Here is a 23743-nt window from a genome sequence, read left to right on the forward strand (position 1 = left end):
TGCAGGGAGCATTGTGCAAGGAAGAGAGACTGTGCAACATGAGCCCCCTTGCTGTCCAGGAAAAAGAATGACTGCTGCAGTTAATATGCCTTGCTTAGAAAAGCCGCCAGGAATTTTTTTATCATGGAAGATCATTGGCCACTCTTCCAAGGAAGATGAGAGTGCAGAAGGGAACAGATTAGACTGCATTAGTTAGGCTTATGCAACCGCAGCCATCCCATTTATGATTAAGACAACAGCTGTGGCACTCTTCCCACCTTTGGCATGAATCTACTTTCCCCCTTTCTTAGATGAGCTCTGGAAAACCAGTTCAGAATTTCCCCCCAATGTGGCTGTTTCCAGAAAGGAAAAGCTGGCGGTAGAGGATGTCAGTTGGCTAGCGCGTGTGACGCCAACCTCCCTCCATGCATTCTGCAATCTCTGAAGCAGTTTTGCATGGTTTTGAACATTGTTTACATCTTTCAAAAAATAATCTGAAACCTGAACGTTTAAAATAAATGTACATGTGCTGATTTAACATGGCCGGGTAATCTACTTTAAGACACTTTTATGAAGGCAGAGGGAGGAGCTACAATGAAGGGCTGATCAAGTATTAAATAGTATTTGATTTTCTGATATTGTTTCATTTGTAATAAAAACAGTTATGTGAAAGAAACCGCTGAGATTATTCTTAAAATACCATGCCTGTCTCCATGTTAACTTTCAAGTTTCAGAATACAACATTGCAAAGGGACAAGGAATAAGCAGCAAACAGATGAAACAGGCCCACTCCATCAGCAGAAACCAAATTCCATGAAGTTGCCCAATTCACTCACTTCATCATGAGAACCCATCCTAATAAGAGTAACTATAGCATTATAAAACATCTACAGTGGTGCCTCGCAAGACGAAATTAATTCGTTCTGCGAGTCTCTTCGTCTAGCGGTTTTTTCGTCTTGTGAAGCAACCCTATTAGCGGATTAGCGGTTTAGCGGCTATTAGCGGCTATTAGCGGCTTAAGGGATTAGCGGATTAGCTGCTAAAAGGCTATTAGCGGTTTAGCGGCTTAGAAAAAGGGGGTGGGGAGCGGAAAAAAATCTCAAGACTCGCAAGACATTTTCGTCTTGCGAAGCAAGCCCATAGGGAAATTCGTCCTGCGAAGCGCATCGAAAAACAGAAAACCCTTTCGTCTAGCGGGTTTTCCGTCTTGCGCGGCATTCGTCTTGCGGGGCACCACTGTATTTTTCATATGTATGTTTTATATAAACTCATTTAAAGTGCATAGGCTGCAAGCAAGACAGTCCTCACGTTAAATGATGAAATGGGTGGGTGGTGGGAGAAAAATTACTAAAAATCCCATTCCTCACAGAAAATTAATCGCTTTCTTTGCTAATATAAGGGTTATAATGCTTCTCTCTACTTCTGCTCTCTGCCTTTCAAGGGACCTATGAGTTCCAATTAGTGCTAGAGGTAGATTTGAATAATTGCTGGCTTTTGTATTTTAAAAGGAACAGCAGCCATAGCCTCTTTGTTCTAGTATGCTTTTCATGATTCATTGCTGACCTGTGATCTGCTTGCACTGGTTACATCAAAACAATTAAGTTAATCTGCAAAGAGCTTCCTCAACCGCATCTCCAGGCTTTTGCATAGTGCAGACAGGGCTTCCACCTTTGCCAGCAACGTTATTTTCTCCCTGCCCCCCTTTTTTGCTTAATGTCCAGCCCGAAAGCGGGCTCAAAGGCTCACTACTCTGCTAGGACTCTTGCAAGGGTTCTAATGAAGGCATTTTGCTGCTGCTGCTGCTTGTTTGCATTTGTTCCCCACCTACTCACTCAAGAGGAATACAGAACACACAGGGGACTCTTCAAGTCCAACAAAGGGCTCCCCTCTCTCGCTGGGAACAAGCAACCATTAATAAGAAAAGGGGAACCGGACAATCAAACTTGCCCACAAAGAGACTGGCCACATTTGGGGGGAGAATGCCATGGCATAAACTACCAATATCTGCTGGCATTAAACGATCTCCCCTTCCGCCTAGAGACACTCATTACTTCTGCAGGCACTGAACAAATGGATTAAAATCTACAAGACTTGGAGCGGAAAAGGGAGAAACAAGAAGTGGAAATGTGAGCAGGCATTTGCAAGGTCAGGCTAATGCTACTGGCTGTAGTGAAAGTGATGTCACGAAAGGGAAAGGGGTCTCAGGATACCTTTCAACACCATTTTCGAAGCAAGCGCCACTCACTTAGACTGTGTACACACCATACATTTAAAGCACATGGCTCTCCCCCCAAGAATCCTGGGAACTGTAGTTTACCCCACACAGAGCTACAATTCCCAGCACCCTTCACAAACTACAGTTTTCAGGATTTCTTTTGCTGGGGGTGGGGGGTGGGGGTCATGTACTCAAAACACATGGTGTCTACAGAGCCCAGGAAGTCAAAAGCCAATGCAATTCTGGGCTGCATCAATAGGAGTATAGCATCTAGATCAAGGGAAGTAATAGTGCCACTGTATTCTGCTCTGGTCAGACCTCACCTGGAGTACTGTGTCCAGTTCTGGGCACCACAGTTCAAGAAGGACACTGACAAACTGGAACGTGTCCAGAGGAGGGCAACCAAAATGGTCAAAGGCCTGGAAACGATGCCTTATGAGGAACGGCTAAGGGAGCTGGGCATGTTTAGCATGGAGAAGAGGAGGTTAAGGGGTGATATGATAGCCATGTTCAAATATATAAAAGGATGTCACATAGAGGAGGGAGAAAGGTTGTTTTCTGCTGCTCCAGAGAGGCGGACACAGAGCAATGGATCCAAACTACAAGAAAGAAGATTCCACCTAAACATTAGGAAGAACTTCCTGACAGAAAGAGCTGTTTGACAGTGGAATTTGCTGCCAAGGGGTGTGGTGGAGTCTCCTTCTTTGGAGGTCTTTAAGCAGAGGCTTGACAACCATATGTCAGGAGTGCTCTGATGGTGTTTCCTGCTTGGCAGGGGGTTGGACTCGATGGCCCTTGTGGTCTCTTCCAACTCTAGGATTCTATGAAAAGCAAATCCTGAAACATACATGCGCCTGGGGAGCAGCAGAAGGAGTAAGACTAGGAAAAGTTTGTTTTAAATGCTCTGGGCTTATGTGCTTTCCATATGTAAGCCATCCTATGACAGCATGACATCATATGCACGATAGAAGCATCACTGACAGTAAGACATTGCTCCTGAAAAACCCAACAACAAGCATATTTTCCTCCTCCCTCTTCTGCCTTCAAGTAAGTGCTTGTTTATTTTCCAGCTATTTCCAGTAACGTACCCCCAAGGAGACAAAGGCACCTCTGGAGGGTGTTACGGCAAGGCAGGGTTTTTCCCAGCAAGAACTGCATTGGTGTGTGAACAAAAACACACCTTCACGACGATCCCTTTAAGATCCATGAATTGGGCAAGCGATTGCTGGATTTTCAAATGGGAAATTCTTATTTTGTGGCTCTACCCACCACTCACCTGCACTTTCTTGGCCCAAATCAACCAACTGTATCCTAATGACTAACTAAGAGTCAGACCTAAGTCAAAACGGCTGCACAAGCAATGCTTGGATTTTTTTAATTGCATAAACAAGAACGCCTAGAAAATCTGACCTTGACAAAAGATATCAGTCAGTACTTTACCTTTATATATTGCACTGGAACATTCAAAATATATTTTCATCAGTAATCCTTACAACAACCTTGTATCAGAGCAATTACCACGCCCCACAAACCCAAATTCTGAGGGGTTTGTTTGTTTAGGAAAGGATTTTCTTTCAGTGGATTGCATTTCCTTCTCTTTATAGATATTTCACATATGCACTTTAAATAACGGTGTGCCCATTTTTATTTAAAGTGTTGGTAGTGTTTTAAGTTGTTTACTTCTATGAACTGCAAATTGCATCCCCTGCTCTCTATCACTGGGAGCCGACCTTTTCGTTAATTATTCCACAAGCCAGGACCAAAAATGAGGCAGTGTCCATCTTATGAGGACCACGGCACAGAGGCGTCCCCACCCACATACCTTGGAGTCACTTTCTTGCAGTCTAGCAGCTTGGCACTGAAGAAGCAGGCCAGCCTATGTCGTCCCTAGGACTGCAGGCCAGCCTGTTCCTGTCCAGGTGTGCCACAAACTACTGCTCCTGAGCCTTTCACGGTCCCCGAGTTGTAGGCTGGCCACTTATGCAAACTGATCCCTGTTCCTTCTATCATGCACAACACACACACACATGAACTAGCCTCAAATTCAGAGGTACCAGCACAGATTATGGTCCTACCTGCTGCGTTTGCTGCCTCTGGATGGCACGCACTTTGGGAACTGGGCTCTCCCGGGAGGACGAGGACTGTTGCCGGGACCGGTTGCCGTTCTGAAGAGGCTCCGCTGCCATTGTGGCAGACGCTACAGACACGCTCCCTGTGCTTCGCAGAGAAGCGCTGTGCGGAAGGGACTGGGGCGCCTTGGCTCTGGCACCCAGTCCCGCTTGGTCCACTTTGCGGATCTGGGCCTGCCCAGTGCTGTTCTGGCGAGGCAACACCATGGGCACGTGCTTGTCCAGTGCTGTGCCCCGCCGGGGAAAGTCCTCGCTCTGTGTGCTGCGCTTGGTGAAGTCCTCCATGCTGCTGTTGCTCGGCCCGCTGAGTTTAAGGTCTTCGCTATTCTGGCTCCGGGAACTGGTGACACTCAGATTCTCCAAGCTGGAGTCCATGGACACCTTTGGCATGGCCTGGGCGGGGTTGTTCATATGGTAAACAGGGTTCTGGAAGGAAAGGGCTTGCAGAGGGCCCGGCTGGCTGAGTGGGGTGTGCAGAGGCCTCCTGGCCTGAGGGGTGCTCTGCGGTGTGCTGTGGAGCTGCTTGATGTTCGCCACCTGGATGACAGAAAGCTGGCTGCCGGATAAACGTACAGGAGCATCGTGCACCACGGAACCGGAATCACACTGCACAACGTTGGGATCTTGGAGATCCATCAGCGATATGCTCCGGACATTGGGCATGTTAGTCTCGTCACTCTTGTCGGAGTAAGTCACACTTCGTGACGACGACTGTTGAATCAGCAACAGCTTGCTTTTGAAGTAGCCTTCGTTTTCCTGGGGTGGCGACTTCAATTTGACCTCACTGTGGAGTTGAACAGAAACAGTACCAATGTCTAATAGGTGAGAACAGAAGCTGTGCCCCACAAAAAGGCAGCTCTTTTCTTAAAAACAACAACAAACGAAACAAAACCCACGCATTCACTGGAACAGTATCGCCTAGGCCAGGCTCAGAAAACCACCTAAGCCATTGTTTAAAAAGGTAAAGGTACCCCTGCCCGTACGGGCCAGTCTTGACAGACTCTAGGGTTGTGCGCCCATCTCACTCAAGAGGCCGGGGGCCAGCGCTGTCCGGAGACACTTCCGGGTCACGTGGCCAGCGTGACGAAGCTGCTCTGGCGAGCCAGAGCCGCACACGGAAACGCCGTTTACCTTCCTGCTAGTAAGCGGTCCCTATTTATCTACTTGCACCCGGGAGTGCTTTCGAACTGCTAGGTTGGCAGGCGCTGGGACCGAAGGACGGGAGTGCACCCCGCCGCGGGGATTCGAACCGCTGACCTTTCAATCGGCAAGCCCTAGGCGCTGAGGCTTTTACCCACAGCGCCACCCGCGTCCCCTTAAGCCATTGTTTAGGTTATCATAAATGAGTTGCTGCAAGCCTCTGGGCTCATCTGCTCCCCTCTCTCCTGCTCCTTTGCACATGGGAAGAGAACACGGAAAGCCCTCGATTTCAGTTTTGAATAAAGAACAGTTTTGCATTACTTGTGGCTTGTTCTAACTAAAGTTAGCTTATACAAATCAGGCTCAAACTGTGGGACTGGAAGCCTCCACTGCCCTCCTTTCCTGTATAGTAGGCAGGGAGGGAAAGGGAATTTACAAGCCTGAGACTTGTTTTGATCCCCTAAACCTAAAGATCTGAGCTGGCTCTAAAACACACTGAGCTCCCGTTTGCTAGCTAACAGCTTAAGTTTTAAGTGAAACTGATAGAACGTTTACATGAGGTTTCACTTTCCCAAATACCCTCTCCTTTCAGCTACAAAGAGATTGTTTTGACTGTATTTATCTCATAACTTGATAATGAATCCAATTTCGGATTCCAGAGCTAAAGCTCTACCCTCATACTGCGAGCTAAGCTCAGGAAATATCCTTGACATTCCTAGGGTGACTTGCCACCAGAATGGAAACCTTGGGCACCCACATTGCTAGACTCCACTCTTTTGGCCTTCATTCCTGCCTACTCAGAATACCATCGCCCACAATCATGTATTAAACAGTGATGGTGGGAGAAAAGCTTTCTAACCTTACTGGTGACATAGAGAAAAGGGTAAAGTTTGTTAAGGAATAATAAACAAACCCTTGCGAATAAATCATGCCTATCCATACATATCTGACTCATTTGAGGCCTAAAAAGCATGATAAACAGAACTCTCTGGCACAATTTGCTTGCTTGGTTGCTGGAAGACAGTTCTTATCTGCCACAGGCAATTGGCTATTTACAGCTATGCATTAAAACGAGTTTGAGAAAATGTGGAAACGCACCATTTACTCATTGCTATGGCACAGGAACTATTATAGAACGAGAGCTAGTGTAGCACGGTGACTTTCACATCTGGGTGGGGATGATCAGACTGGCTTCCCTTACAGGGCTGTAGTCAGCACTGCTGAGATAATAACGGTGAGCACTGTTCAGCAGTATACGCATGCTAAGTGTTAATATAATATGGGAAACCCAGTCCTTGAGATACCAGCTTGACCAAGGTCTACTCTGGGTCAAACACTTTGGTCACAAGCTGCACTTCAGTGGTAGAGTGCATCCTTCCAGCATCCATTGCTGCTGCCTTCACTTAGAAAGGATATCAGATAACAGGGCTGGGAATGTTTGACTTGGAGATGTGCCGCTGGTCACAGTAGACCACAACAGGCTACATGGACCAGGGGTTTAGCATAAGGATTCTCAGTCTATAAAATGATCACTTTAAGCCAGGGATGTGAAACCTATGGCTTTCCAGTTGTTGCTGCATTATGGTTTCCATCATCCCTACCTGTGAGCCATGCTGGATAGGGAAAATGGGAACTGGAGTTCAACAACTGGAGGTCTACAGGCTCCCTCATCCCAGGTATAAGCACAGCCAAGACCTCCCCCCTATTTCCCTGGGCAATGCCTCTTCCTGACATCCATATAACCCCAGGGATAGCTCAGTGCTGCGTACCTGTCAACTGGGTCCTCAAAGATTTTTTGCAGCCCTGAGGAGAGGCTGACGTTGGGGCTTGAGTTGTGATCTGCCAGGCGTCTCAATTGTTGCTGGATCGGCGTGGGGTTTGTTGTGGCCTTCGCAATATCTGCGAGGATGCGTGGCAAAGGTCCCAATTTTTCTACCGTTGCCTGTAGGAAGGAATTTTCACCCTGATTCGACAATAAGCACCGTGGCACCCGCCATTTGAGTATTTGTTTTGTTTTGAACGTGGTGGTTTTTTAATAATAAAAAAATAAAACAATGATGAACATGGGTGGAAGAGTGGAAGTTGGAAGGAAAGAAGGTGGCATTTGTGTGTGGGTGTAGGCAGGACCACAATGCATTGTTATGGAGCAGCGGAACCACGGCGACCAGACGGATGGAGGAGACGAAACAGGGTGCGGCAGACATTGAGGAAAGAAAAGGAAATAGAAATTAAAAACTGACCCCCCAAAATAAAAAGGTCATGCTCAACAGAACAAAACTAATTGCCATTCCAACACAAAACTGTCATGCAAAGCAAACTGCATTCAAAGGGAAGGGTAGTAGAAACGGGAATGGGGGGGGGGCAACTGCAATTGCTACCAATTGAAACGGGATTTAGAAAACTAGAGAATAATTCAACTGCAAAGAAGTTTCCAGCCCCCACCCCCCCAAAAAAGTGTCCTATGGTCAGGGAAATGCATGCTGACATACAGGGGGATTTGCATTCAGGAGGTTTGCATGAGCACTAAAAGAATATGTGCAGAAGTGCAGTGCTTGTGTTTAAAGATATCCATTTAATTAGTCTTTGCCTTTAACCTCTTTATGAATTTGCTGTTTGTAATCATGAATAGGTAGAATTCACCTGTTCTGATGTTTAGCTTAACTGGAATAGACCAGGTTAATTTTATGCACGTTCCCTGAGCTCTATATCATTTATTGTTAAAAAAAAATGGGATGTTGTGTACAAGCGTGAGTGTGAAGACTCCAAGTGGGTTCTGTTCTGTCTATAACAGGTAGGGCATTTTTGCTACCTGGCTATCATGCTGGAGGCAACTGGAAGGTGTGGATGGCCTGATCCTGGGCAAGGTAAAAGCTGCTTGGAAGCTGCTGTGTTGTGCGATGGATTCAGAACCTCTCTGCACACAGGAATTATACTTCCAATGATGACAAATAACTCATCAGTGTGCAATAATATCTATAGTCTAAGAGCAAGATGCATCTTTGTGCCAGAGCTTAGAGGCCTCTGAGTGGACTCTGGTTTGGATATAAATTCATTTCTGTCCACAGCAGAGTCCAGGAAGTCCCATCTGAAATCCATATAGAACAGTAATTCCCAAACTGCAATCTAGGGCACACCACTGTGCCAGGAGACAACTGCCAGTGTGTCATGAGAAGCCAGTTAAGGTTCTGATGAATCTCAAGCGCCAACTCACAGAGGAGGTTGCTGCTGTGCCTCTGTGTGAGTTCCTGCTCTGAGGATGCCTCCTTCCAATTAGCTGGGCCCTGGGAGCATGCAAGTCTACTGTGGTTACCTCTTCTACTTCAGCAGTTAGTTAACATAAGATAACTGCATTATTGCAAATGGCAGCTGTTGTGAACGGCCACTGTGCTTTATCTTTAAATTTAAAAACCAACAACTAGACTGATAGAAATATAATTAAACACTTCCTTTATTGAATCCCAAGTGGTCCCCAACTTTATGGCCTTATCCTCTTGCCTGATCATTACTACTTATTGTGAAGAAATAAAGCAAAAAGCCATTTAAGCTGAAATACCATCAATCACATTAGTCCATAGTATCACTGTACTGGAAAGGAAGAGCACACCTGTCTCTAATGTTAGGTTTTGGCTAATTTGTATTTGCCTGCTTTTTCATTAACGACTGAGACAAATGCTTTGCTTTTAAGGGGCCTCATGCACATGGGAAATAATATTATGTTAAGACATGAAGTCATTCCATTGGCCTGGGAGGAATAACCTACCTAAGGAAAATTTGTCCAGAAATATGTGGGTTTCATGAATGCAAAATATGGATGTGTGGAGGAATGGAGAAAGGAAAAGAGGCAGGGAACTCCACATTTTGACAAAAACACAAGATGCAAACGTAATGTGCCTGTTGTGTGCAGTGCCAACAGCAAATTCAATTAACAGGAATTTTTCAGTTCTTCAAAGAGTAATAACCCACCATCACCACCGAAACAATTCCCTGACAATCTGTTCCTTCAAAGGAAAAGTCTAGCTGGAGTAGTTTAATTATATAGAATTATGGACAGCAAAAACTTGCAAGAGTGATGGGCAGTAGCTACTGAACACAGCTAAACCATGTACCAATGTGAACAGCATCTCTTTGCTGTGTTTTTGGTCCAGGGCAATCAAGACTGGTGCACTCCCTTCCCCGCCTGCCATCCTCTTTAAGTTCTCACCCCCACCCCAACTGGCTTTCCCTTTTCAACATTAAGCATGGTGCGTTGCATCATCTAAGGTGAAACCCCATGATTATGTTTGTGAGAGGCCAGATTTGTTTTAAAATGTAAAGGCCAAACAAAGAATAGCTTAAGCTGTTCAATGGGAATTACAGTGGTGCCTCGCAAGATGAAAAGAATCCGTTCCGCGAGTCTTTTCGTCTTGCGGTTTTTTCGTCTTGCGAAGCAAGCCCATTAGTGGATTAGCGCTATTAGCAGTTTAAGGGCTATTAATGGCTATTATAGGCTTAAGGGATTAGCGGATTAGCTGCTAAAAGGCTATTAGCAGCTTAGCGCTTTAGAAAAAGGGGTTGGGGAGCGAAAAACCCCCTCAAAAATCGCAAGACATTTTCGTCTTGCGAAGCAAGCCCATAGAGAAATTCGTCCTGCGAAGCACCTCTGAAAACGGAAAACCCTTTCGTCTTGCGGGTTTTCCGTCTTGCGAGGCATTCGTCTTGCGGGGCACCACTGTAGTGGAGGATTTAAAAAAACGTAAACAGCTTAATAAAACGACACTTGAGGCTCTACAAAATTCATGCAGTTGACCCAAGCTCCTTATTGACTGTTCTCACCATCTCAAACCTTTAGTTATGTGTGGAATAAAGGCTGGTCAATTACTTTTCTTTATTTTAAAGTTAACTTCCCATGAAGTATTGGCTCCTACAGAGTAAGAATTATTGTAAGCGGGAGACTATCACGGATCCGGCTGGCCCTCCCCAACCTCCAGCCTAGATTACCTTGTCCAGCTGACAGACAACTTCCCACAGCAAGGAATGCAAAACAGCGATCTCCCGTCCCAAATCTATGAAGCCTTCAAATCCTGGAGTGCCAGAGATGGTGTCCGCATTAGAAATTTCTATCAGGAAGCGTTTCATGCCGCCCCACTCATGCTCGAGAAAGTCATTCATAAATGTAATATATTCTTCTTTGTTCCCAAATCTTGATTTTCATAAGGAGGAAAGAGAGAAAGAAATAGAGAGAGAATTAACTTTTTTTCTGGGGATGGATGGAACAGTTTCAAGGGAATCTGTGATTTCCTTAACTTATTAAAGGACTGTAATTACTACTTTTTCTCTGACTAAACCACAGGTTCCATATCAATACTCCTTTTAGTTATGGATGCTGACACCAATTCATTTTAGAAAAAGTTGAAGATAGCACGAGAAAGTCAGTGTTACCTGTGGTAACTCTGGTTTCTTTTCAGATCGTCCCTGTGGTATGTATGCTTCTTTATTTGTGTTCTGCTATTATCTCTGGCCAAGCAGGCTTTATAGGCTAGATTATATCTGGAAAAACTACATAATGAACAGGCAAGCAACCTTCAGCCGCCCAGAGTGGCTGGGGAAACCCAGCCAGATGGGCAGGGTATGTATGTATGTATGTATGTATGTATAAATCATCATCATCATCAAACTCTCTACGAGTTACTGCATCTCAGTACTTTTGCTCCAATCTGTATGCGTGGAAATTCAGAGCCAAAGCTTTGACATTAACTTTTGACATTATGCTGCCTGGCCTTTGGCTTGGAGCCAATTTGATTCCCTCCCTCCCTCTCTTTCTTTTTTCTTTTCCTTCTCCTCAGGCGATGAGGCTACATTTTAATATTTTAATGTTCCATTATTTTAATGTTGTATTTTATTTTTGTTTTTAAGTTGTAATCATTCATCTTGTTTTTATTATTGCTTGTAAGCCACTCTGAGCCCGGCTTTGGCTGGGGAGGGCGGGGTATAAATAAAAATTATTATTATTATTATTATTATTATTATTATTATTATTATTATTAACTTGAAGAGTTGTTTGTTTGTTTAATGCAGATGGCATCAGCTGAAGGGAGGCTGGAAATTAATGGGAAAGTCCTCTTTGGAGTTAATGGGAGATACCCCCACAATGCAAATACTTCTATTTATTTATTTAATAAAATTTATATACTGATTGAGTGTGAAAAAAACCTCAAAGAGGTTTGCAAAATATCATCTTCAGAAGCAGCCCTTTCCACCTGGCCTGGAGGTTGAGGCCCACACTCACCAGCCCTACTGAAGAGGCTCCTCATGAGGCCGGAGGAACATCGTCCGGCTATTGTTTTATTGATTTAATATGCTGTAAACCACTTTGAGATTTTTTATTAAAAATATAAAGTGGTATAGAATTATTATTATTTTTTTAAAAAGTGGGATTGTCCTTAGGACCATAGCAAGGAAAGATAAGGTTAGATTTCCATTGCTGCTCTGAATGTATTAATAATCAGACAGCTCCAGGGAATGCAATTTGCATTTAAAACAAAAGGGGGGGAAACACCTGAGATGCAGAGACACATTTAACATCAGATGTAGCTGTGGGCCTTCAGAAAGAAGGATCTGCAGGTTCAAAATCCACCTCAGAACTCAATGAAGTTGAAATAGGCGGATTTTAATTATATTCTCATTGATGTCAGAGGAACCAAAGTAGTATCTTGTTTATCTGTTAACTGATACAAAATGTGGTGGTTTGATACTCTTGAAAAACTTCATAGAAGCGGGTTAAGGTTTATATTCTCACGTCCATTTTTGCTACAAAAGGACGTTGCTTCCTAGAAAACTACTACTTAAACGTCCTGTGGGGTACTATGACTCTTCCTTGCCCAGCCCCATAGGGCTACTAGCACCAGTGCGTGGGACCATCAAACCATACTGGAAAACAGGAAACTCCAATGCCATTTGAGGCGGTTCAGTGTGCTTTCCCCTTTGCAAAATTTATGTCTGCCGAGTTGTGTTAAGATCGACCTTTTAAAACAAGCTAAATATCAGTTATAACAATGTGTGGGGTGCATTGAAGTTAGCCCTACGGTGATGTTTTGTGTACTACAATGGGACGCACTGCACATCTCTGCAGGGACCTGTCAGTGGTGCCAGACGAATCAATGTGCGAGTTGCCCTTAGGGGAGCGCCATCTCCAATTACTGGGGGGGGGGGGGGGGAGTAAAGCAGTCAAGGGCACATTGGGGTAGGAGCTGGATTAGTTTTGTGACACCAACATCTAGGGCAAGACTGGGGATGAGTCATCTGTAAACCGTCACCCAGAATGCAACCAAACTATTTTCCCATCACAAAAGTAACAGGGCTAGTGAGATTCTTCTATCTGTAGAGCCGAATCCTAGATCCCAATGACCACTTTTTTGTAGCACAGTGAGCTGAAATTGGGAAGTGTGTCCTTCAAGCCAGTACGATTTCAAGCATGTTATTTTGATATGAAAACAGATTCCCATATACTTTCATAGAGCTATGGCAAGTCAGCAGCTGTCGCCATCGGAGCATTCATAAGTAATGACACAACCCACAATGATGTGCCCTAGTTGCTCTTTTGTTGCTCTAATATCACTTACCTTGTGAAATTTGCCAGATTTTGGATAACCTTTGCAATTAGCGTGAGCGTCCGAGAGGTGCGGTCATCAGGGTACTCTTGCATGAGGTTGAAGAGACTTGGAGACATGATGGCTGGGCAGAGGAAACGGAGGAAAAGCGAGGCACTGATCAAGCGTTCGCTGATATCTTGTTTCCCCCTGTTGAGGCACTGCTGCTTCCATGATGCAAACACCTCCTTCAGCTCCCGGGGAAAGACGCTGGAAAGGAATGACACCGCACAAGGACATTAAGTATGCAAGCTGAACCAGCAAAGCCCTAGGTGCCACTGGGCTTGGTACAGGGTCATTCAGTGAGAGGAAGGAGAGGGGCGCTGGCAGAAATGCAGGGTCAGATGAAGACATTTGCCTATCTACCGTATTTTTCGCCCTATAGGACGCACCGTCCCATAAGGCGCACCTAGTTTTTTGGGGGGGAAATAAAGGGATAAAATTATTTTCCCCCAGGCGCGGGGTTGGGGCGGGGGAAGTCCGAACTTCCCCCGACCCCAGCCCCCAAACAGGCAGCTCTCTGCAAGCCGTGGGAGCCCAGCGCTGGCTCCCGCTGCTTGCGGAGAGGTCCGCGAAGCCTGGACGCACTGAGCTCAGCGTGCGCAGGCTTCAGCATGCAGGCAACTCTCCGCAAGCAGCGGGAGCCCAGCGCTGGGCTCCCGCTGCTTGCGGAGAGGTGCGCGAAGCCTGCATCCGCCCCATAGGACGCACACACACCCCCCCTTCATTTTTGGAGGGGAAAAAGTGCGTCCTATAGGGCGGAAAATACGGTAATTTCATCATTCAGTGCTCTCCCACTGAGAAGGGCGACGCAAACCAGCCAACTCCCACCTTGTGAGACAATGTGTGTATGACATGCTAATTTGCATGATCTACAAACGTACTTACGGTATGACATACTTATTGGGAGAGATCCTGTCCTAGAGTGTACAATTCTGACAAACGAAGGCAGGGATTGCGCCACCAGCCCTTGTGGCATTATGGGCTGGTATTCCACATGCAGGAAATGCAGCTAAGTTTTAAAGCTATAGCTTTCACATTGTTTTGATGTTCACTGTAATTAAAGCACAAATTTAGGCTGGATCTCTCCTCAGGAGGTTCTTCCCAGCTTACAGCCCATTTCTGAGCATGATTTGATTCCACGAATAGGAAGGTGCCTTATATCTGCGCACGGCACAGACAGGCAAGCTATGGAGCATGTGGGCTCCCAGAGGTGGACGTGTACCGTATTTTTCGCTCTATAGGATGCACTTTTTCCCCTCCAAAAATGAAGGGGAAATGTGTGTGCGTCCTATGGAGCGAATGCAGGCTTTCGCTGAAGCCTGGAGAGCGAGAGGGGTCAGGCTTCAGGAAGCTATCTGCAAGCCTTTGGAGCGCAGCGGGAGTGCCCACTGGGCTCCGAAGGCTTGTGGATAGCAGCCTGCAGCCCAAAGCCCAGGAAGCGCAGCGCTGCGCTCCCCAGGCTTCGGGCAGCTATCGGGCAGCTTCTGCCAAAGCTGCGCGCAGCCTCTCCTGGCTGGAGAGGTTGTGCGTGGCTAAAGAGGAAGCCAAAACAGCCAGCAGGATGGATCCCGCTGGCTGTCTTGGCTTCTTTGCGCTTTGGGGCTGGGGGGGGGGATGATTTTTTTTCTTTATCCCCCCCCCCAAAAAAACCTAGGTGCGCCCTATGGTCCGGTGCGCCCTATGGAGCGAAAAATACGGTAGTCACTTTGCTCTTCCCTGTACTTGTCCATCGCTTTCAATGGGTCTACTCTGAGTATAACTAGTGCTGGCTATTTCCCCAAATCTCAGATCCACAAAGCTTTTTCCCTTCCACAACATTTCTAGGAGATTCAGAATTTCATTCAATATTAGCTTGAATGTCCGGGGCTAAAATTTAGTTCCAGCAGGAAAAAAGTTTAGAAGAATTGTGTGGATAATTTCCTTGCTGAATTGAGCAAGGCTATCTGTTTCTGACTTGTCCAGTGATGAAACTAGGACATTTAAAATTTTAAAACTTATTAAACATTATTTTTTGGGTAATACCCTTAAGTAGCATCTATAAACTGAAGAAAAAACAAAACTAAATAACAGAAAACAGATGCTTTATGTTCTAAATAGAGGAACAAAAAGAAACTAAAGCTACAGTTTTATCTATCAAGAAGAAATATTTCCCCTTCTAACTTGAATGGACACTGATTTTCTGTTATCCAGAGCAAAAAGACCCCCAAAAATTGTTTTTCTGGTTATGAATGGTTTAGTTTTGTATTTGGGGAGATTCAGATACCATTTTCCTTGTATTAGGAAGGCTTAAAAGATGTTTGACTGAAGCTGGCCTCAACTATGTCCCCCGCAGTGCTTTATTTTATCTTTTAGAAACTGCCATTCACTCTGAGAGAAGGTAAAGATGTGTCCTCAGGGAAACTGTTGGGTGGGTGGTAAATGCACCCCATGACCTTAGGCCTGTTTCTTGCAGTGGGGAGGCTCCCCACCCCTGCCAGTATTCTTCCCAGTTAATGTCTATTTAGCCTCTGATTAAGTCCTGTGGAAAAAATACTGCTTAGAACTATGGGCAGTGCTGGGGGATGGTGGGGGGGGGTAACCCCCCTCCCAATAGGGAGCTCACTCCTCACTTGCCCCCTCACATTGCTGGACTCCTGTCCTTAACATATACTGCTATTATTCTTTCAGATATCTTAACATGTGGGGCACAGGTTGCTCATTTAGAAATATACAGTGGTACCTCGGGTTAAGTACTTAATTCATTCCGGAGGTCCGTTCTTAACCTGAAAATGTTCTTAACCTGAAGCACCACTTTAGCTAATGGGGCCTCGCGCTGCTGCTGCGCTGCTGCTGCGCTGCTGCTGCTGCCCGATTTCTGTTCTCATCCTGAAGCAACGTTCTTAACCCGAGGTACTATTTCTGGGTTAGTGGAGTCTGTAACCTGAAGCGTATGTAACCCGAGGTACCACTGTACATTGCCCTTTTTGTGCCCCCCCCCCGCCAATATATGGTCTGGTGTTGCAACAGGCTAAAACCATATTTTGATCTGCATAGTTCTGCCTTAGTTTTTGTTTGTTTGTTTGTTTGTTTGTTTGTTTGTTTTTTGTTTTCTTTTTGTTTTGTTTTGAGAGCCAGTGTGTTTTGTTTTGTTTTGTTTTGTTTTGTTTTGAGAGCCAGTGTGGTGTTGTGGTTAAGAGCGGTAGACTCGTAATCTGGTGAACCGGGTTCGCTTCCCCGCTCCTCCACATGCAGCTGCTGGGTGACCTTGGGCCAGTCACACTTCTCTGAAGTCTCTCAGCCCCACTCACCTCACAGAGTGTTTGTTGTGGGGGAGGAAGGGAAAGGAGATTGTTAGCCACTTTGAGACTCCTTAAAGGGAGTGAAAGGCGGGATATCAAATCCAAACTCTTCCTCTTCTTCTTTGTTGTTACACCAGAGTGTGACAAAGACAGATATGGCCTCTGTATGTATTTGACTGGCTAGCCTTGTTAGAACCTTAGTGGAACAGTAGCTGCTGAGTGTATATTTCGGTGTATTAGTGGGGGAAACGATTTGTATTCTTCCTTTGAACTGCCAAATACCCCTAGCAGTCAGCTCAGCTTTAAGGAAGCTCACTTTACTCATCACACACCTATCAAAAATCCAGTTGCAGAGTCACAGTTCCACTTGACCTCTAAAGCTAATTCATCTCAATGAAGCTGCCTTGTGCTGATAAAGAACCCACTGAAGCCCATTCCTGGTAAGCTCAATTCGCTTCAATGGGACATGCAGTTCCTGGTTGACCGTGTCTGCGGAGTCCTTTTTCCTTACTCTGCTCACAGCATGCAATCCCTGGTGAAATCATTCCTGCTGAACTTTAAAGGAGGAGGCAGGCTGTGTTGACTTTCCTTAAGGTGAACCACCCCAATAAGCAATAGGCTCCCTGAACTCACCAGTAGGAGTTGATGATCTTGCAGAAGGCTAGCTCGCAACACATTTTAAGATTGGCCTGGTGATCGGCTAGCTCGCTTGGTGAGCTTTTGCTGGGATCCACTTCACAGTTCTCGTCCGACTCATACAACGCCTTGATAAATTCACCTAGTAGTCGGGTGGCAAGACACAGCAAATCAGGACACCGTCTTATTGAAATGTTACCTACAAAATTTCTGCTGATAGTTCCACAGATGATGACACCACACACTCCCCCACCCTGATTTGAAGCGTAAGGTTGACCAAAGTGTGTCAAATCACTGTGCCAAATTCCGCAAAGGATGCAGAAACTTCATTCCTCTTCCCTGATTCATAATGAAGCCAACATTCTCCCTGAAGGTGGGGTACAGAAACCTCTTTGTCCCCTCCAGCAATCAGCTTATCTTCTAAAGAATGATATTAAACTAACCTTATGTCATATGACCTAGACACAGATTAGTAGTGATCGGAAGATTATTTATCCCCTTTGGAATTAAAACCATGCCACTTATGTCTGTCAACTGCTTTGGCTTATGGGTTTTGCCAAAAAACCCAAACATTCCTTTGCTGCCCTTTAATTTCAGTGGCACATAATTTGATTCTCTCATTACAGAAAAGGATAAACAATGATTACAGTAAGTCAGCGTTCACCTTGCCCTTCATGTATAATAACTTCACTTATTTAAACTAGGTCAAACAGCTTAAGCCACTCTGCCCTCACTATATCTGTGTCTGTGATTTTTGCAACTAGCCCACTAATTTTAAGGATGAATGGACATTGACTTTCAGGAATGAAGTTAGCAGAAGCAAGAGGGCAAGGCCAGTAGTTTCTTGTTATGACTCAGTGACAACTGTAATGTTGTAGGACTTTGTTAGTGCGCAAGGTTAGCTCTGGGCACAGATTATCCTAGCCAAATTGGGAATCACTCTCTTTATCGCATTCTGTTCTCTGCTGCACATTAGAGCATGGCAGTAACTGTGGAGATCCAATGGGACTCTGCTCTGTCAGTAAGTGGTAGTACAAAAATCTGGAAGTCCCAAAAACTTAAGCAAGTTTCTGGACCTCACTGTTGCACAGAAAATAGGAGTAAGTCTTGCAGTTCCATACATGGAGATTTTGGTAACAAGAAAATGGCTTCTTCTCTCCTTACAGGTTATCTCAACTGCCTTTAATCATTCTATTTAAGATCCAAGGCTACTGCCACACAGCTTCAAAAAATACGAACTGAAAATTGCATATTCTGCAGAACACATTTGAGCGAAATAACCATTTGAACATTTAATCTGAAGGATACGTATTTCAGATTTTTAGTGAATTCTAAATCCTTTTCTTTGAGAGTTCAAAAGAAAAGGGAGGCTACTGCTACATCAGAGGCATCTGAGCCCCAGGTAGTAATCCCTAATTCCTTAAAGGTAAAGGTAAAGGGGACCCCTGACCGTTAAGTCCAGTCACGAACGACTCTGGGGTTGCGGCGCTCATCTCACTTTACTGGCCGAGGGAGCCGACGTTTGTCCACAGACAGTTTTTTCCGGGTCATGTGGCCAGCATGACTAAGCCACTTCTGGCGAACCAGAGCAGTGCACAGAAACGCCGTTTACCTTCCCGCTGGAGCGGTACCTATTTATCTACTTGCACTTTGATGTGCTTTTGAACTGCTAGGTGGGCAGGAGCAGGGACCAAGCAATGGGAGCTCACCCCGTCGCGGGGATTTGAACTGCCGACCTTCTGATCGGCAAGCCCTAGGCTCTGTGATTTACACCATAGCGCCACCTGCGTCCCTAATTCCTTACTGGACCCCTTTTATTTTGACCTTTTCCAGCTTTCTATCCAGATCCAGTCCCATCTCTGTACACTGAATCCACCCACTACATTATTTTAGAGAGGCTAAGACTTCTTCAAGGTGGTTTTTCTGAGAGGTGAAAGCAGCATTGGAAACCAGACACATTGCAGCAGCTACTGAAAAACACCCCCATGGGCCCAATGTTGTTTTCATCTGCAATGCTCTACACAGGTATCTTTGAACTGGGTAAAAACAACAACCCTGAACTATTTTTTGAAACACATTTCAAGCAGCCAAGAGAAATGAACGTTTGCGTGCTCAACAGAGCACATTGCCACCAGCAGCTGAAATTGGGTAACTAAAGAAACAGGGGGACATTCTGAGAGCATGAAATAGAGCAATTGGGAGCATTGCTGGAATAACTTCTAGCAGAAAGACCCAGTTAACGTTCAAAAGAAGCATTCCAGGAAAACACAGGTGATTCAACACAGCAGATAATGAACTATGGTATAGGAGAAATGGAAAAAAGACACAGGGCACAATAATTCCCCCCCCCCCCTTCCCAAGCCTCAATATGTTGCAGTACTTATTCAATTTGTTAACAGGCTGACGTACCCCGTATTGGAAGTGCCATTTGGAAAGCTTCAGGGTAGTGTGTATGTTTGCATTTTGGGATTAAATAGAGAATGTTATAGTCAGGTGTTTTGTGAGGGTACTGGGATACTTTGTCAGGTGTTTTGTGAGATATGTTGGAGACCAGACAAGGAAACAGGCCTGTTTGCTGAGGAAGAGGAAAATGGGGGACGTGGCCTGGGAAGCGCCTGACAGTGGCACGATTTAACACCAGTCAATTCTCTGAAGCAAGGGTGCCAACTTTAATAAAATATTGGGGGGGGGCAGGTAGGCCCCACCCCACATAACTGATCACAGGAAGTGGCACACGAACACCATTTGAATGGCAATGTCTATCAACTTTGGGGGGCCTGGCCCTCTCAAATATTTTATTGGGGGGCAAAGGGACCTTGGCCCCTAAGAGTTGACTCCTAAGCTCTGAAGATTCAGCTCTACACCAGCCTGTGTTCTGTGTGTTTGGCCAATCTTGCCAATACATTTCTCTGTGACAATGAGGGATGTAAACCGTGTATGTGTGTGTTTATGGAGGAAACAAAATATTCTCAGGACTCGAGAGTCCGCATTAGATAAGCCTATCTTCCATAGAACGATTACTGTCAATCTGTTTCCAAGAGCTCCTTTCAGACTGGACTAACCTCAAGGAACCTGTCAGCCCGACTCAGAATATCATTGATACTATTATGCCACCAGGAATGTGGACTTTAATACTCTGACTTTAATACCTCACTTTCTTTAATGGCCTTATAATAGGCTTGTTAAAAAAGGCCATGAATGCAAACATGCTTTCCCCCCTGTGAAAATATGGTGAACCACATAACAGTTTATAGTGTAAAAACGCCTAAAACTAACATAGTGCTATCCTATATATGTTTATTTAAAAATAACTCCCATCACATGTCAGTGGAAACAGGATGGCAGCCTTAAAGATTTATTTTAAATAGTCAAGATAAATTAGGTGCTCTTAAAACACACTTTAATCAAACTGTTATTATACTGTGAGATCCAAGTGAAGAGAAAAGGACTCTAGAAAGAATTACAATGGAAGCAGTCTTGGCTTTTGGAAAAGAAAAGCTGCAGAATCCTAATTAGCATTTTTGATGCTGATGTCTATGATTTAAAAGCTTATCTCTCCCAGTGGTATCTTGAATCGCATACTAAAAACTGCTAATTTTAAAATAACTTCATATAATTACTAGACATTAAAGACTTATAGCCAAAGGATGCAATCCAGCAGGAATCTATTTTACGCAATCTCCATTTGAATGAATGGGAGCTGGAGGAGAGCACTATTTGCTCTTCCACAGTCGCCAATCCCGCCCTGCCAAGCTGTTGTGCAAATCCCATTTATTTCAATGGGTTTGGTGCAGGAGAGATTCCCACCAGATTGTGCCTCTAAAACCTGGATTGAAACGCATTACAGATTTTTAATTTGCTTGGAAATTCATTATTACCACAATGAGAAACATACACAGTAAGTAAAGTTGGTAACTGGAAAATGAGGAAAAGACTTGAAAATGTGTACGTAGGAGAAAAAAAGGGATGCACTTACTTGAAATTTTGTTAATGAATAGTTTTCTGTGCAGTTTCATACTGGGGAACTTTACATACGTAGATGCCCAGTGTGGAACTGCGCAGGGACAATGAAGTATAATTGTCTGCCTAATTTCAGCAAATGTCCCATATGTCTGGATCCTTAAAAGTTTGATTTTAAGGAGAGTTGTAATTCCCTCCTACCCCAGATTCACTCTGAAGAGTACGAAATATTCCCCAGCTCAGGCCTTCTGGATTGCTTCTAAGGTGTGGTTTTAACAACTTGGGAGTTATTTCATTGCGTGTCTTCCCACGCTGTTTTGGTAGTATCAGATACCTCGTGCCACATGGGTAGAGCTGTTGTCCTGGTTTTGTAAGAAGGCAACTGTGGGAAGGGAACTACACTGTGGGTGGGCTCCATTCACTAGAGGAGTCTGATGTTACTGAAGCAGTACTGTGAGAACATTGGCACTCCCATGCCACTTAATCAACATCAGAAAGTTTCCTAATATAGGTACACCAAAGGAGATGATAACAAGATGCTTGCATGCGCGCGCACACACAGTCAACACCGACAACCAAATTTGAATCAAATACAGTGGTACCTCTGGTTACGAACTTAATTCGTTCTGGAGGTCCGTTCTTAACCTGAAACCATTCTTAACATGAGGTAAAGGTAAAGGTAAAGGGACCCCTGACCATTAGGTCCTGTCGTGGCTGACTCTGGGGTTGCAGCGCTCATCTCGCTTTATTGGCTGAGGGAGCTGGCGTACAGCTTCTGGGTCATGTGGCCAGCATGACGAAGCCGCTTCTGACAAACCAGAGCAGCACACGGTAACGCCGTTTACCTTCTCACCGGAGCGGTACCTATTTATCTACTTGCACTTTGACGTGCTTTCAAACTGCTAGGTTGGCAGGAGCTGGGACTGAGCAATGGGAGCTCACCCCGTTGCGGGGATTCGAACTGCCGACCTTCTGATCGGCAAGTCCTAGGCTCTGTGGTTTAACCCACAGCGCCACCCGCGTCCCTGAGGTACCACTTTCGCTAATGGGGCATCCCACGGCTGCCACTGGCGATTTCTGTTCTCATCCTGGGGCAAAGTTCTTAACCCGAGGTACTACTTCCAGGTTAGTGGAGTCTGTAACCCAAAGTGTTTGTAACCCAAGGTGTTTGTAACCCGAGGCACCACAGTAGAAACATTTAAACCCACAGAACGAACAAAGACCCTATTTCTGCGAAAGGATGTCAGAACAAGAATGAAAAAGCTGTTTTTCCTTTACCGAGAGCATCTTGCAGATACTTCTGTCCCACTAGCTTGAGGTATTCTTCAATGGCTTTAGTGGCAAGTGTATTCTCCCTGAAGATCAACACATCATGCTCCCCACAACGATCGACCTCAGACATCACCAAGTCAGTCAAGAAGTCCTGAAGGAGAAACGGGTGGACAACAGAAAGGTGTTTTAACCCAAGGTAAAATGTGCAGCAGGGGTGGGTAGGATGGACTAGATAAGAAGGATAGGAGAATTGCTACATTCAATGGGGAAAGAAAGAAAAGTGGGGCCTAATTAGGCCAATAGGTTGGAGATTCCCCACCACAGGTTCATAAAATGCCAGTGTGTTGAGCCTGCAAGCTTGTCAGAAATGGAAGCACCACTGAGGAATATGGAGGAGCAATTCCTCCCGTCCTGTGCCTTCTGTAAACGGTTACCCAGGGCCACACTGGAAAATGGTTGCCAGGTTCAGATCTCAGAGAAAGGGCTGCAGCCGGGTGAAAAGCCAAGGCAATGGGTGAGAGAGTATCCCAAGGTTTCTAAAGCCTGAGCGACAAGAGCACAACCCTGACATTTCACTCGCTGCTCCCCAAAGGCCAAAGGAATACTCAGATATTGTTTTATCAAGCTCTCTTCTCTCTCTCTTTACTTATTTAAATGCATATCCTGCCTTTAATTCATCTTGGAATACAAGGCTTTGCATATGGAATACTCAGGCAGTCTCCCATCCAGGCCCTGGCCCGGTTTAAACGTCACAATAAACCAGAGTTAAACACCAATTAGGAGACTGTGAGTGTGCAGCGTACAAAACTACTTTAAGGCTCCCAGATGTTCCTTTCATTTCTCTCCTCCTCATGCCATGCCAGCCTGGCATGCTGTGATGTGTGAACACAAGCACATGGTTTGCTGCTTCTATGCAAACAAACCACAAGCAGTATTATTTTCATTAAAATAACTTATCTACTGCCTTTCATTTCAAGAGGAAATGGTCAGTTTCTAGACAAACAAACCACAAGTCTGGGTTCAGACATCACAACAAGCAATACTCTGCCTTGTATCCTAGTAGTACAGCAGGAGGATTAGGGGAGGAACCGTGCAAGAACTGTTCAGCAGTGTGCACCAGCAACTGCTCATTCACATTAAACTACAGGTTTTAGTTTAAACCATAAAAAATATGGTTTAAAGTGACATGCAAACCAGGCCATTAACTGGTCTCAGACCTGCTTAGCTTCAGCAAGGTTGCAACATCATGCATCTTCGAGACCATGTCCTGGGGAACGGGAATCATCATTGATTATGTTGTAAAAGTCTTGACTTTTCTGGGAGCTTAACATGCCAGTTATCTCAAAGAAAGCATTGATTAGCCTTCAGGATTAGATCTATACATCTCCCTGGGTCTGGGGAGACATATTTGCTTATAACATCTTGTCAGAGCCCAACAATAATGCAATGGAGGCCTCTTAAACATCCAGTAAAAGCGAGTCACCTCTGACTTTGAGGGAATGCTGC

The 23743-nt window shown here is 45.0% G+C and overlaps 1 protein-coding gene across 19 annotated transcripts in view; it reads right to left on the minus strand.

The window, feature by feature from the left end:
* Window positions 1-23743, minus strand: part of RASAL2 (RAS protein activator like 2) — a 241459-nt gene that overhangs the window by 10750 nt on the left and 206966 nt on the right. For 14 of the 19 annotated variants that reach the window (XM_083446250.1, XM_083446244.1, XM_083446247.1 and 11 more), the window contains 6 exons: window positions 22244-22388; window positions 17003-17147; window positions 13062-13298; window positions 10441-10642; window positions 7233-7426; window positions 4270-5107 (listed from right to left, as the gene is read on the minus strand). In XM_083446250.1, the coding sequence (XP_083302376.1) occupies window positions 4270-5107; window positions 7233-7426; window positions 10441-10642; window positions 13062-13298; window positions 17003-17147; window positions 22244-22388 (1761 nt within the window). The remainder of the gene's footprint in view (window positions 1-4269; window positions 5108-7232; window positions 7427-10440; window positions 10643-13061; window positions 13299-17002; window positions 17148-22243; window positions 22389-23743) is intronic. The other 5 variants (XM_083446251.1, XM_083446234.1, XM_083446246.1 and 2 more) reach the window with 1 other exon arrangement.

The sequence above is a fragment of the Podarcis tiliguerta genome (assembly GCF_965153285.1).
Source record: "Podarcis tiliguerta genome assembly, chromosome: 6".
Classification (NCBI taxonomy): Eukaryota; Metazoa; Chordata; class Lepidosauria; order Squamata; family Lacertidae; genus Podarcis; species Podarcis tiliguerta.